The 16146-nt window shown below is 37.3% G+C and overlaps 1 protein-coding gene across 1 annotated transcript in view; it reads right to left on the reverse strand.

Annotated features, from left to right (window-relative positions):
- Positions 1-11772, reverse strand: part of LOC145768678 (extracellular calcium-sensing receptor-like) — a 29475-nt gene extending 17703 nt beyond the window's left edge. The window contains exons 1-8 of the mRNA XM_082580240.1: positions 11563-11772; positions 10151-10252; positions 9381-9502; positions 9174-9306; positions 6610-6802; positions 4958-5150; positions 2706-2897; positions 1984-2150 (exon numbers count right to left, since the gene is read on the reverse strand). Of these exons, the coding sequence (XP_082436366.1) occupies positions 1984-2150; positions 2706-2897; positions 4958-5150; positions 6610-6802; positions 9174-9306; positions 9381-9502; positions 10151-10252; positions 11563-11726 (1266 nt within the window). The 5' untranslated portion in view covers positions 11727-11772. The remainder of the gene's footprint in view (positions 1-1983; positions 2151-2705; positions 2898-4957; positions 5151-6609; positions 6803-9173; positions 9307-9380; positions 9503-10150; positions 10253-11562) is intronic.
- Positions 11773-16146: the final 4374 nt, after the last annotated feature.

Genomic DNA, 16146 nt, shown 5'->3' on the forward strand with positions numbered 1-16146 from the left:
GTAAATGTACATTAAAAAGAGCTTTGTCATTGTTTTTGCACAAAGCCACGGCCACAGAGCCGTTCAGTAGATCTACAATGAATCCCAAAACGGCTGTGCATTACGCAAGTAAATAAAGTTGCGTTTGATCTAACGAAAAACAGTTTTTCTCAAATTAGCCCAACAGTTTAACGCGGCAGATGCAAAGCCAAACAGCGCAACCAATAAAAGATTACTACTATTGAAAAATTTCCAAGTAAACATCTGTTACTGAAATGTCTTGGTAGTCGGCTAACGCACCACTCGATTGTGTTTTCAACTTGTCATTTCCATGAGCATTGCTCAAAACATTCGATTTGTAATATTGCCGCAGGCCTTCTACTTTTACAATTACAAGGTGTTGTTGTGATGTTGTTTTGCCAATGACAGTACAAAAGCAAAATTAATTTAAAATAAAACGGCCGTAACAAAGAAAGTGAAATGCCTTCGTAGATCAATATTAAACATCATCATCATCATTCATTTTGCTTTAAAGAAGTCTGGTCTTTATCCCAAAACATCAGGATCGACCAGTTGTCTGCAGCGACTCCTCCATCTCTCTCTGTAGTTGGCATCTTCAACTTTCAACTTTTTTTTCGTCATGTCATCTTTTACGGTGTCATCCCACGTTCCCTTTGGTCTTCCTTTTCTCATTTTTCCTATCACAACCTTATTCCAAACTCGCTTTGTCAAATTGTTCTCTTTCATTCGTTCAAGATGTCCATCCTATCTGAGACGGTGACCACGAAAGTACTCTTCAATATTCTCAACATCAGTCCACTCTCTCAAGACATCATTTTTAATTTAGTCGAAAAGTTAAAAATGATGTCTTGAAAGAGTGGACTGATGACAATGTTAAGAATATTGAAGCTGTAGTGGGCCTAATCAAAGGTTTAATTTCAGCAGGAACAAGTCGAAGGTGGATCCACAATATTAAGTTTGCAATCAGAAGTTTAGGTTTCGGTTGTCATTCGACAGGCGAGTATAACAGATATTGCTTTTATTCCGAAACATGAAACATTATTAAAATGGATCGGAACGACAACTAACTTGTGGTCTTCTTAATATTAAAAAATTAAGCACTTTGTAGGTAGGCCAGATGTATAATAGGGTTGCCATACACAGAGCCGTTAAGAGAATAATTTGGGCCTGGTACCAATAAAACCCTAGGGCCCCAGTTCAAGACACTTCTAAGAAAAACGCACTATACCCAAAGAATACGCGGTGATTCCTTTAAGTATCCGGGCCCCTTGGAAAAGTTACGGGCACCTAAAATTATCTCTGGCCCTGGTCTAAAAGTTTTTTCTGGAACCCCTGTCAACGCCACTGATCATACGTCCCCTTTTTGGAGGAGTTGTTCTCCTTTTAGTAATTTTTTTTTCTCAGAGCACGTTCAAAAGTGCCAAATGTCCTCCTTTTTGCATTTTAATCAATTAAAATAAAATCACAAATTGAAGGCACATAAAGAATGGACCAAACAGAACGTGTTAAAATTCCCCACACCATTAAATTCTTAAGCAAACTCTTAATAATTGCACAGTTTTACATCACAATAATTACTCATATAACGATAACGAAGAACGTAGTTTTTGTGATGAAGCCACAACGATCAAAAGATAAAGATTGTTATTCTACTTGAAATTAGTTTCATGATTTTACATTCTGAAAAAAGTCAAGGAAATGGCAAATATTTATGGGCTAAACCAGCTAATCTTTTTTGTGCTTTTGTTGTTCTTAAAATTTCATCCTCACTAAATGTACCAATCAACTTAATGTGTCAAATTGGTCAACAATGTTTGCTGTTCTCGTTTTTCTTGTGCATCATTTACAAAGTACAGATGACGCAAAACAACAAGTAAGAAGTTAGGACTAGGTATTTATGAGCTTCATTAAAACGCGGCCTCGTATTTGTTGATAAACATATGGTAACCTTAATACAAAACATTAGGTCACAAAGTTCCTCACCTGTAAGATTCCCAAGCCTGGTACGCACTTGATGATGTCATCTAAAGCCTGTGCAACCACATACACAGCCATGTAGACATTGTAACTTTTTTCCAACTCTTTTCCATTCCAGTTTAAAAACGCGGTTTCGTCATCTTTTAACTTTTCTGATCCGTCGCATAGTTTAGCTATAACAACACGAATGGTTTGCGTTGTAAAACATTTCAATAAGTAAATAGAAAAATGATGATGAGGGCTTAAGTTAAGCCGAAAACGTTTGACTGTTAAACTATTTGTAAATATCTAAAATATACTGTTGCAATGCTCAACCCTGTGGTATTTTTGTGTCTTGCCTGTCTTTGGTACAAAAAAGCAAACTCTCTCCCGAAACTATATACTGTAAATAGAAAAAAATAAGGACCATTGTAGGCCTACTTTTAACTTATTCAGTGTATCCGTACAACGTTAATCTGAACGTTAACATCTGTTGTGTCTACTTGTGTTTGTGCTTGCAGCTTGTGTATGTTTTATAAACTGCATATGGATTTGTTGAATTGTTCTCGTTGCTTCATGTGGAACGCAAGGTCTGAAATAAACGATTACTAAATAATAGCAGTCCACAGCAGCAAAAGCGAATATGGTGATCAGTGGTCTGGTCTGATTCATCGCTCAGGGGCTTTAAATCTTTGATTACTGTACTGTGAAAACAATGAAATGGATAATGAAAGAAACACAATCCTTACTTGCATTAATAGTATGATTGTTTTCATGGCCATGACAGGTGGGACAGAAACATATAAAAGTTTGTTCCCAGAATTCCCTAACAAATGGATTTTCCAGTTGCGACTGGGGTGAAACGCCTTGAAGGTAGGAACGAAATCCATTCATAGCTCCGCCTCTTGTTGCTATACCCAGGGTACCTTGCATGAGTTTTTCTAAATTCAATATAAAAACAAAAATATAAAGCTTGTGGTTACGCTAAATGGTGTTGTATGGTTGTTGTGCTGTGTGGTTGTGGCGCTGTAGTTAGTACAGTCAAGCTGAAAGGCTAAAGCAATAGCAAACATGTGATGACACCCTCTCTATGAACAAACTGCTGCACGGACTCGTTTGAAATCAAGAAAAAGCTTCCTGCCACACGTTCAGCCACTAACTTCAACAAAAAGAAACAAGGCTTAAGCAATGGAAACAACAATTCGAAAACGACTCATGATACACGGAATTGAAGTTCCCACGATCAGAGTTCCTCCCCACAGGAGCTAACGCCCCCTGAACAAAGTAAAAAACCTTGAATCGATTCCGAACCGGTGTTGGCCGTAATAAATCTGCAATGGCAAAGTAGAGCTACTACACGGCCCATCTGTGGCACCAAGCCCATAACAACGGAACATTTTGTTGTGTGCCCTCAGCTTACCACGGTGTGCAGCAAGTGAGGCCTTTCAATCTACAATGCCGCTGCAAAAAAGTGTGTCGATCTGTGGTAAGACCAAGGCTACATCATAGCGAAACACTCAAAGACAAGCTTAAAAGTAGATACAAAGATTGGCTTCCTTTCGGTTCACTTCAACCACAAGGCATAAGCATGGATACAACCAAAAAGGCATATCAAATAAGTGAACTATTTTCAAAGAACAAATTCATTTTAATATTTTATGTGTCTTCGTAATTTAAAAAAAAAAAAGTGTTTCGACATGTTGGTGACTTAGCTCAACTGCAATTAGCCTAATTAATGACACTTTGGAATGTTTTTGAATATTATCTTTTTCTGTCAAAGCTAACGCACGTTTTCTCCATTAACTTCAATATAGACTACCGTACTTGCATTAATTTTGTCAAATTTCAGAAAAATGGTTTTCGTTGTAGGCTATGTATCATTACCAAAGTGGCCTTCAATAAAACTAGAACCAAAAGCAATGCTTTCTGCTGAATTAATGACGAGATACGTGTTGCAATCGGTTGCGAGAGCAAATGCAAGATTGAAAGGTGGTCGATCACCATAGCCGTAAGAGAGTACAACATTTTGGGGGGGCAAACAAAATTATCAAAATTTTGTTTTTGCAAATATCCTTTCAAAAACGCAACATTACTCACAAAGTATAGTCTAACACAGGGGTCGGGAACCATTTTTAGGTAAAAGAGCCATGAAAGCTACATTTTTAGAAATGTATTTCCGCAAGAACCATATAGGCCTAATGCTTTAACACTTCATACAACTAACATGTAGTGACAGGTGATGAGTTGTAAATGTGGGGCCATGTGTTTACTAAAGATGAGAAAAATAGCGGGAGGTCTGATCTCTCCCAGAAAAATTTAGAAAAATGCATTTAATTTGGTGCATCACGAGCGTATTTTCAACTTTGAATTGCAATGAAATGAAGATAAAACTTTATGTGAGCCATATGCCATGAAGCGCCATCTAATACTGAATCACAAGTAGTAGGCCTATTAGTAGTTTTGTATGGCAGTTTCATAAGAAGGGTTGTTGAGAGAATAATTTGGTTCCGGTGCCAACGATAAACCCGGGCTCCTCTAACAAGTGTCGGTGGGATGACGCAGCGGTAAGGCGCTCGCTTTCCAATCACGCAATCCTGTTTCGACTCCGGCTTATGCTGTTTGTTGACAAACACCGCTCACCTCTACCCAGGGAGTAATAAATTGGGTGGGCGTAATTGCTGAAGAAAAGGCGGCCGAGAGAAAGGAACTGGCCGATGGCTTAATGAGAACCTTATCTTCTCATCCCCCGATGCTTGGATTTAAGTATGGGTATCTTTTTACCTCTAACAAGACACTTTTAAGAAAACAATATGACTCCAAAGAATATGCGGTTTTATTTTCGTTCTCGTCTCTCCTAGAAAGATTTCGGGACTGAAATTATCTCAGCGGTCCAACAGCAAGCCTACCCTTTGGACCCTCCTGTCCACACTCCTGTTTATACATTCAGTTCATGATGCTGAAGCCAGTTAAAATGGCGTATTTAATCATTAAGAAAACTCACCATCCTCTTTGCTGATGGTGTCTGATGTTGCCCAAGCTTCAGATGCAATCCACACTTTATCGCTGACGTTTAATTTGCTCAATTGTTTAACAAGAGGCTGAAGATGCGTTGCGCTAATAAACATGACGAATACTGTTGCGTTGAAGTCCCGTACATTCTTTGCCATTCGTAGCAGGTCTTTTTCAGGCATAGTCTTAAAATAAATTTAGAAATCAATCAGCATCATTTTGGGTAATAAGACAGCTTTAAAGCAACTTTATAAAGGAGGTTCAATATTTTTGCATTTACTCAACTAGATGTCAATGTGGTGCTTGTATGTTTCATATTAGCCTGTTTTTTGTACTGTAAATTCCCCCGTTTCATAGTTTTTCCTCCTTCTTCATAGGCTATGTTTGGTGTTAGTTCTCATTATTTCATATTAATTTTCTGATTAATTTTAGCTTATTTCTGCTTCTTGTAATTTTACCAGTTTCTTGTTAAAGACACATATTCATGTAAAAATAGAAAATGTGATCAACCTTCCAATAAATGCCTATTTTTCAAACTTTCAGAGCAAAGTAGGCTACAACATGTTAACTGTTGTGTTCCTCTTCCCTCCCCGGCTCCCCTCCGTCCGCTAGTCAGCTTGAGAAAATAGCTCTCAAAAAATAGGGTTGAGCCTTCACTACTTGTTCGTCCGTTTCGTCGTACCAGTTGCGTCCCTGCTTCGTGCAAGCTACGCTTCTGCGTGTTGCGTGTCAGGTAGATTACAAAACGATATATCGGATAGGGTCCCGCACTATAGTGTTATTGATAGCAAGCAGGCGGTCGTGTAAAGTTAACGACAAAGATCATGTGGGCTTTGTGGAAATTTTAATATTACAAAATTAAAATGTTAAAAGCGCACAACGTATTAGATTGCAAAATAATCTCGTAAGCATAATGGCAAAACAATTTGCTTGCAGCCTACAGCAAAAGTGGATGCTTAAAACTTATCAAACATTTATATTCTATTTACGACCTTGATGAAAGTGATCAATGATTAACTCCAAACACTTTATCTCATTATTTTTCCCGAATTGAAGATATCGGGTTGAGCTTCTGTGTAATCAGATACGACGCCTTTCATCAAATCTACAGTAACCATTGAAATTACACTCAAGCATTTAATTGAAAGTGATTGCATGAAATGTAATAGATAGTTGTAGCAACTTTATCGCTGACGTTAACAACAAAACAACGCTGGAAAACTGAGTAAAATTTTAAATTGGGACAAAGTCAGTTAACAGTAACTGCAAATTTGGCACTGCATTTACAAAGTCATGAAGTCATATGTTGATCGATTTGAAGTTGGCATTAGAAAGACTGCTTACGTATGAAACCAAACGTGATTGCAAATTCGCAAGTCGGAAACAATTTTTGGCCAACTTTTAATTGGCCTATGTTTGACCAGCAAATCTGATTTCACGAGCAATTTTTGAAAAAATTTTTCTCAAAGCTGGCATTTTGTGACTTTGCTACGTTTCAAAAGGCAATTTTCAATTTAAAAGGCAGATACTGGTTCAAATTTTATAACGTATTGTTACTCATTTTATTATCAAGTGCAAAATGACAAAACCTGTCGCAATCAAGATACAAAGATAAAAAATATAGTCATGAAACAAAAATCTTACTGCAGAGACGTAGCCCGTATATTCGATGCATATTCCTTTCTCCTTTGCCTTTTCCTTGAGTTTAGTTATTCCAGGCCTGCCATAATCGTCGTCCCCAGCTATCGCCCCCACCCATGTCCAATTATGCGAGACCAGCAGGTCCACGATAGCCATCGCCTGCTCATCATCATTTGGAATCGTCCGAAAGAAGGAACTAGTTCAAAAATATTTGCAATTTATACGGTATAGTAATTACTTTATGATTAGAAATGATCCTAACAAAGTAATGTGGAAAGCTATCCTGGTGATCTGTTTGAAAATGGTGGATCTGATTTTGATTTATATTTATGTTCAGGGGCTAATGTATATTTTTGTAATAGAAATATTAAAGAATTAAAACATTTAGGACATGCATCATCAGGCCTACGTTTGTTTCAAAAACTAAAAATTAGATTACAAAATGCAAGTTTGTTAAACACATGTGAGGAACAATGAATCCACTTAGCCTTCTCTAAGTTACATGACAGTAGGCAGGTAGGCTACACTTGACTAACCTACGGTACGGTACCGTATGAAATTCTATCCAAAATTACTCAAAGAATCAACAAAATGACAACAGAAAATCCGACAGCATCTCACGAGGCAAGTTCACAAATATCTTTTTTTTTTAAAGCAAAATAAAGAAAATTATAACAAGCATAAATCAAGGTAGCCGTCTGAAAAAAACTAAAACCAAAGACAAAAATCTCGTTTTGCAACATACGTCTCATTATGAGAGCAAAATTTTTTAACTTTTTCACTCATAAACAATGCAAATCGGTTTTGTCTGATTTGGACCCTTCTCGTTCACCACGAATCAACTTAATATATGAATGTTGGGGAATATAACCTATCGTCTCTATTAGGCAAGCTAAGAATAAGATACAAAAGATGAAACGATTTGTTAATTTGTCAATGTCTTGTCATGTTAATTGGCAATGGAGCTGTCGTGTCTGGTATAGCCTATTTGTTTGAAAACTTGATTGACTTGGAGACAACAACAATTAAACCTTACAAACTCATTCGAAAATAATACATATCAATTGCAACAAAGTCTTGTAACATGCCGTGGTAATGAAAACGGACTACAAGAAGACTGCTATGTCCAGTTTAATAAGCAACATCAGTAATCAATTCAATGTTTCCAATCCTCCAAAAGGTTTTAAATTGTTAAATCGCGCAATAGGTCGAATTCGACATACAATGCATTGTAGGCTGCACAGACAAAGGCCAAAAATGTATTTGACACCAGGAGACAAGAGACAACTAGTTTGTAATAGAAAGCACATATAACTTAGGCTACTAAGCCCATCAGCCATATTTTTAACACAAAGGTTGTACTTTCAATGTACAATTAATGCAAACAAAGAGCCCGATTCAACAACTAGCTTGCCAATTTACGTTTTCTTCCTGCTTATTGGTATCTCCACACCAGACTCTGATTTGAAAAAAAGTAATACCTATATTTGGCTACTTCTTGGAAAGACATGTAACCTTTTACATCTAATTTAAAATATTTGCTGTCGATTTGTTTTGCTAGAACTGTCGACTTGTACATAATCCGAAATCGTTTAACTACGCTGCAATTTGATACGTTACATAGACGGTAGTAATGTTTCTATTGATACTCTGCTGCAACAATAGAATATTGAATTTAGATATGGGGTTTACCAAATTCAATCTATAGCAACCTGAGCGGTTTAAAGACCTATATGCCGCTTTTATCAAGTGTCTACTGTAAATTGCTATCTTCTAAGCCAGACGTTTAAGATTACATTTGGTTGTAAAGCGGCATAATTTTTTAATAAACCAGTCAAATGTAGAATAAATGTTGCTGTAGATTGTGTTACGACGGAAAAAAGAATAAACTATACTTAACAAAACTGTTAAAAAACAAATTGATTGCATCACTGTAAGCACCTTTAAAGCCAAAGCAAAACGTCCAAAAGCAAGTGATTTAGCATATTGGAGACTTAGAAATAAGCATCAGTAAAATGTTTGCAAGAAAGACGTTCGCCCGTTGAAGGAAAAACACATGTGCCTGAATTGACGGAAACGGAAACGGAAACATACTCCTTTTAGAGTGCTTGCGAGATCGTCAGAAAGTGGCTTGTTGGTAGCTGCAGCTATAATATGGTTGTAGCCAGGCAGTCTAGGTATTTTTGATATAGCAATAATGTGCCCTAATGTAAAGCGTCATTACGATGTCGGTTTTCAAACAAAATCACCACGCAGCTCTGGCTACATCCTATATAGATAGTTGTATTGTTAGTCATTTCCAAATAGAGTCGCATATGAATAATTATTTCTTTCATGTGGAGTAGATGTACTATATTTATGAAATGCAAATTTATTAACCTATTGCTCATTGCTTTAGTTTTACTGTAGATGAAATTCATGCATAAACCCTGAATGCAGGAAAATCTACATTTTTGTTTTAAAACGCTTAAAACATCTAACAGTGGAAAACGGCAATGTTAGTTTGTGTTTCATGCTTGTAACATTTTCGTCACCACAACTTGAAGACTTGCAAAACAACGACGTACTTGTAAATTTCCTTGTTGCTCAGCAAACGACTGGTGGAAGCATAACTGATTTGAGGTATATCAAAAAGGCTCAAAATGTTAGAAGTCACTGTGGATTTATCGGATGCTGTGGGCCCAATTACTGCTGATATACCTGAAAGTATTTTTAACAGACGGTTAATTGGAAGAATTCATGATATCGATTTTGTGTCGTTAAAATATTATTACTTGCGTTTCTTGAATTTTCCAAGTCGTTAACCATATAATGGCTTTGTGCAACAGCTATAGAGTGAGTGTTGCATGTATCGAATATTTTGAAACCGAGAGTGTAATTCTGAAGGATATCCGATCTGGAAATTAAAAAATACATTGGAAATAAAGTTTTTTTGAAACCTGCACTGTATTTACTGACCATGGCCAGGCCTGTTGAGAGGATAATTTGGGAGCGGTATCAATAAAATTTTTAGGTACCAAATCAAGATACTCCAGGCCCCTAAATTTATACCGGGCCCAGGTCCAAAAGTACCCCCTGGACTCCTCTGTCAACGCTACTGACCATGGTTTTAGTTTGCTGTGGTGTTAAGTCCAGCTTATAATACCGTTACACAATTTGAAGATGCTATTGAAATTGGTATGACAATGAATCGGCCATGCAGTACTAATGAAGAGCGACAGATAAGTTAAAGAAACCATGAAGAGGACTACGAGAGGCTTGTAAAAAAACTAGATAAAGACCGAAAAGAACATGGCAGAATTATGCTGTAACAAGGTTATTACCACGGGGTGAGAACCGCAAAAAATATAAAATTGTAAAAATGGCCATCTGTTAGCGGTGGGATGATCGGTTGATACGGATGAATATCTCCAGTAGTCACATTGTAGTGCAAAACACAAAAACTACTTTATAGTTCAGTTTACTTTATAATGAATATTTTTTCACAGCAAACTGGTAGGACACATTGCCAGCAATAGAATGTTAACGATTTTTCATTTCCAACCTTGCATTGATTTCATCCACCGCAAACACCATCGCTTGCATCCAACGAAAACCAAGAAAATTATATCGCTCGCAAAGCTTCCCTGTTGGTTTGGAAAGAAGGCTGTGTGAAAGCAAATGTTAATTCAATTATGTTGTGGCAAAGTCGCAAAACAAGAGAAATGACATGGGTTTATCCAAAGTGTATCAAAAGTTTGTTTTTCGTATGTAAATTAGTTTTGTGATATTTACCAAACTCTTTCTTTTGTAAATATATGAGTGAAATTATTTGTGTCTTGATAAAAAGAAAAATCAATCATCTTGTAAATTGACCTCACTCTCATACTTTAAATCCTCCCAAGGGAGCAACAAACGAAACACTTATCTAAAGTCAGTTTGCTATCATTCGCGCTTTTCGAATTCCTCTGCAGCAAGTGTATTTGTCTTGTAGCCTATATGTCTATATGCAGAGGCATAGCAAGCACAGAATTTCGAGGGGGGGGGGTAAATAAATAAGTATTTTTGCACATGTAAGTGAGCCCGACAAGAAGTTACCGAAATGGGAGCACTCACAGGGGGATCTGGGGGTTCCTCCCAGAAAATTTTGAAACAAATACCTTAAAATTGCGCATTCTGAAAGTGCTTTTAGCCTAACCAATAATAAAACTTTTCCAAATGATGCTGCAACAGAGTGTAAAATTTTTATTTAAAACATTTTGAGGCTAGGCAATTGCTTCCTTTTCCCTCTTGACTACTCCCCTGCCTATGTCGGCTTTTGCCAAAACCTTTAGCTGATGCCATTAACCGTTTTCGCCTTGAGACAAAACAAGGGTCGTGTTATTTGCTGTAGCAAGGTATTTTATTTGACTTGATTCTTGCTCAATTAACTTTATTTTCTCTTAATGTCTGACATCAGAGCTCTTTAGTTGCTAACCTCATTAATCACTTTTATACTTGACATTTTTATTTTCTGTAGGTCTACGTCACACTCATCTTCACCTCGAATAAACAGACATCAAATAAATAACTTACATGTGTAGAGACATCTAACTTGCATATTTCTCATAAAATTATTAGCAGCTATTGCAGGTTGGTAGAATAACTATCTACTCGTAGTTTGCATGTAGAAAAAAAGTGGGTGATTATCGAATACACCAAGTTTTTTCCGACGGTTTGCAAAGCCAAATGGAAGTAGCAACTTTTTTATTTTAAACTTTTATTTTAAATTCATGTCAAGAGGTAGCCTACACGATAAGGCTCTTATTAAAACGGAGTTGACAGTTTTGATGAATGCAGTTTACGGCTACATTTCATCTAGACGGCACGCTACAAGTTAACAAAGTTACAATGGAGCCATCAAGGGCGTTAAATAAACAACGTTCCTGACTAAAGTAGGGTTGGTTGTACTTATAACCAACAATTTATATGACATACCTGTAGTTGTCCGGTCTGTAAGATGAATAGTGAAGGGGGAAAAGACCACCTAACATAATATCTCCATTTTGTGTGTATGATAAAGGGTTTACCAAGGATCCAGTGCCGCATAATAGTTTAGAACATAGCAATATTACAACTACCAACACAAAACTGTCCCCCATACTTTGGTTGACAAGCTTAGTATTTAGCCTACAGTAAACTCTTTAGTAGGCTATAAAACACAAGGATACGTTTGGTAATAGTACAAATCATAAATTTTTAATTGATTTCAGACGTTCTAACTGCTTAACCATCGAGCCGGTTTGTGTGCATCAGAACGGAATCTTTTGCTCTGAAAGCCGACACCACTTCACGTAGCTTCTAAATTGCAGTATTTAAGCCAGAGCTGGAAACTTAAATTTGTAAAAACTGATTGAGTTTGAGATTATAAATATTGGATAATGGAAAACTACTTTTGCTCTACAAGTCTACAGGGTATTAACGACGATGAATGAGAATTATGCCGTAAGACGGAGATTTGTTAATGAGAAAGTAGGCTATGCCTGAAACGAACTTTAAGGACAAATTCTGAACATTTCAAAGTTTGTAAAATATAGAGTTAAATAAGTTTGAAAAATCACTTCAACTTTCAAAACTTAAAAATGAGGAAGACGAGCCTTGGACTCGTACTCACAATAATTTGTGAATCGAACAAAATCCAACTCCACAGTCCTTTCAAGCCTTAACCTGACTCGTTTTTCTACGAAAAACGTCTCGGCTAAATGCAATAAGGTAGTATGCTACCCTAATTCACACCAAGGTAAAACAAGCTGCGTATAAAGAGAGTGGCTTATTTAGCAGAAACAGCATACGTGCTGCCGGCCATAGGCTATAGCTCGGATACTACGCAGTATCTTTAAAAGACGTTTGTATGAACTCTAGGCTTCCTGTTTTGAAAATCTTTTAAATTTTGTCTTACTTTCTCTTTACGAGCTGATATCACCACGTGAAAATACCGAGGTAGCTGCTCAGAACTACAAAATAATTTAATTCTATATTATACTGGTTTGATAACGGTAACATAGCCTATAACAAATAGGGAATGAATTTCCATGAACGCAAAAAAACATACCTCACTTAGACGCGGTTCATTTATTGCTGCAAAATGACAGAAACCTTGAATGCGAATTCTGCCATTTGGTCTACTTTTCGTATCACTAGTGCCTACTTTAATTGCCCTCGGCAAGCCAGCACTCCGCACATAGCAAGTGCTAGTGGCGTTTGAGCAATACCAACGGGCGTTTATAAACAGTCGAACCTTTTTTCACTTTGCATTTGTAAATAAACTCTTGCTGTTAAAACGTGATATTCTGCAGGACTCGATTGGGTACACTCGCAGACTAAATTCGGCAGAAATCACTAAAGTTGTACTTATTTTTTATCATGAGAACGGTTATCTAAGTAGTATATAGGTGCCACATCTAACTTGCAGCCTAGAAATCACTAAACTGGTAGGCCTATGATGTCTTTTCATCGTAGCCTATTGAGTATCTAAGCTACGTGCCTGATATATGTCTAGCCTAGCTTACAGTATGCACGAAGTCGTGTTTACTGAGTTAGAAGTTGCGCTGAAAACTGACAGGATGTTTGAGTATATCTACTTCACCAGCACACGAAAAAATGCGTTAGCTCATGCCTCCAGTCAAAAACTTAAACAATAGAATGTATCGTAAATAAATACACGATATTTAGTGGTTTTATATTTTTTATATTTGCAGTCGCAAACATCAACAAATTGTGAAAATAGCGCACAAAGCTAAAGGTTATGATACCGGTAATCTTAAAATAGTAAACTAGCAAATAAGCTGCACGTTCTATTTGAGTAGCCAGGGGTCGGCAACCTACGACCCGCGGGCCAGATCCGGTACACCAAGGAAAATCAACCGGCCCGCAGCTTCTTTACAAATTATAGTATTATATGGCCCGGTCAGTGGCATATTACAGTATAATCGAATGGGAGAGCATGTACTTTTTCATTAATCATTTTGGTAGGCCCACGTCTTTGATTTGCAGCGTTTGTGTTTCTGTAAACAAGGAATTCAGCACAAAGCGTCATTATGCTATAAAACATATTATTTTTTCCAAGTTAATGGGTCAAACAAGGAACGGTAAAGTTAATCTACTCAAAAATAACTTAAAACAGCAAATTCCTCTGTTACAACGGAAAGGAAAACCAAAGAATCAACAAATTCATTTGCTAGCTAGAACGTAACACAATTAATAGAAAAAGACAGGAAATCGTTGTACTGATGGATGTTTTACTGATGGCGAATTTTGGAAAAGATATATTCTTCTTTTTCTTCGTCTGCATGTGAACCTTCTTCGCCACTCCAGGGGTCGAGGGGCTCTGCCTTTTACCACCCTTGGGCAGTGGCGGCGACTCTGTTTAGATGTTTGGGCAGGTGTCGAGCAGCCACTGAATAGATTCGTCATCCAGTCCACGCAGACCACGTAAACTGTTTGGCACAATTGCACATGGTGTGGTCTGCGGTTTGTTTCTCCTTACCATAGCCTACTTACAGATCGTAGATGGAGCCATTCCCCATTTGTGCAATGTGCATGTTGGAGCGGAATAGTCTGATGCCATTGCACAGGCGGTTGAGCCGCACCCAGCCATTTCTTGGCCAAAGCATTCCGGTTGGATGGGGGCCGGTGTCGTAGATGAAACATTGGAGTCTTCAGGTGTTCTTCTTCCACTCCGAGCTCGATTAGTGGTCCGCCCAAGTAGCCGCACAGATGAATTGATCTTCAGCGGTTTTCATCACGATTTGTGCGGCCTGTACAAATTGGTGTCTTGATGTATGATGGAGATTATTGAAAACATTCGTCATACGTCCAAAAACATACGTCCAAAGTAAAAAAAAACAATCTATTTTTCAGATATAGGCCTAAGTCTTTCAGCAAGAACCGTAACTCGATGAAAAGAAAATACATCTGAGAACGTAAAATCTAGCAAAAAAGTTGTTATAGATCTATAGTTCTTCTCAATGGCGACTGATGAGAGCACAGGCACGACAGATAGACCTACAACTGAGCTGGCAGTATTTGTGCGTGGAGTAGCTTAAACAAAGATTTTGGTGAAAATTTGTTCATCTGATTTCTGTTAGGGGTATTACTACACTACTACAGGAACCGATATTCTGAAGGCATTACGTCAACGCCTTGAAGTCTTGAGTCTGAGTTTATTAAAACTGGTATTAGTAGGCTACGGCCCGCCAAGATCATGTAAAGTTTGGCTTTGGCCCGCGGTTAGAAAAATGTAGCCGACTCCTGGAGTCGACTACAGTATTGTACTTGTAGCCTACAAATCTGCGCCAGTAGGCTATTTATAAATTTCATTATTGATAAATTTGTATATTAACGATTGCATTCGACCATTTAAAACTAAAGAACAAGCTACACAATTTCCAATGTTTTAGGGCAATTTTCAATATTAGGCTACCTCTGTCCAGCCAACACCACTGGAATATCCTACACTAGTTTGCTGATTCTAGTCTTATCATACAGATATCTATAGTCTTATCACCATTTGAACTACACAAAATATCATTGACGGTGTCGGTATAGCATAACCAAGTATTTACATTACAAAAAAAGTATTGTTTCTAATATAGCCTACTGCTGATAATCTCTTTTACACGCCGTAGTCTGCTCTTTGATAGCAAAATTGCTGTAACTAAGCTACTAGCTTTTACTGTGGAAAAGGTTTCTGTGATTTGAACATCACGTTTAGTTGAAATGAAGCATTTAAAAGTTCCAGCCAACTCAGTGTCGCTTTTCAAGGCAATTGTTCAAACCACTACCATGCGTCTAGAGATGACAAAAAGAATGACGTTAAATCGACGTAAAAATACAATATAACAATGGAAACAGTTTCGACCGTACGATATCAAATCAACCGCAAATAAAGTTTTAAGCAAATATTGAATGAAATAGCACACACCTTTTATGATATACAAAGTTAGTTAACTTAAGTTAGTTAACTTAGGTTGAAATTCTTTGAATCAAACTTCTGTGGTATAGAATAACGTCTCAGGCCTTCATGCCATCGTTGAGAGTATAAAAGCATATTTTATGCAAAGCTCATTTCGCACAAAACCCAACGCTAATCTGTTTATGGGCAACACCAATAAGAACTGACATTGAACTCGAATGCCAACAAGTTATTCAAGGGAATATGAACGTTAATTAAATTAAGATAAAAGGCTTAGGTTTGAAAAAGCTGTCTAACAAGTCATTAATCCATTACACGATCATAGTAATAAAAAAAAACACGACCGTGTGATTCGGTAGCCTACAAAGAAATAACAAAAAATAGAAAAGGCTAGGTCAAATACCAATGGAGCAACTTGATCAGAATACTTCAAGAAATATTCTTTACATTGGCACCACATGGACAGAACAATTTAGGCTGCCGCAGATTACACTCAGTATCCAAACGAAAGTTATCAATTCTTTAGCCTACCCTTCGCAACCGGCACTATTGAATCTACGTGCTTCAAAATCTCTGTCCACGTTAGATCTGACGATTGGGATCCTACA

The sequence above is a fragment of the Aplidium turbinatum genome, chromosome 4 (assembly GCF_918807975.1).
Source record: "Aplidium turbinatum chromosome 4, kaAplTurb1.1, whole genome shotgun sequence".
In the NCBI taxonomy this organism is placed as follows: Eukaryota; Metazoa; Chordata; class Ascidiacea; order Aplousobranchia; family Polyclinidae; genus Aplidium; species Aplidium turbinatum.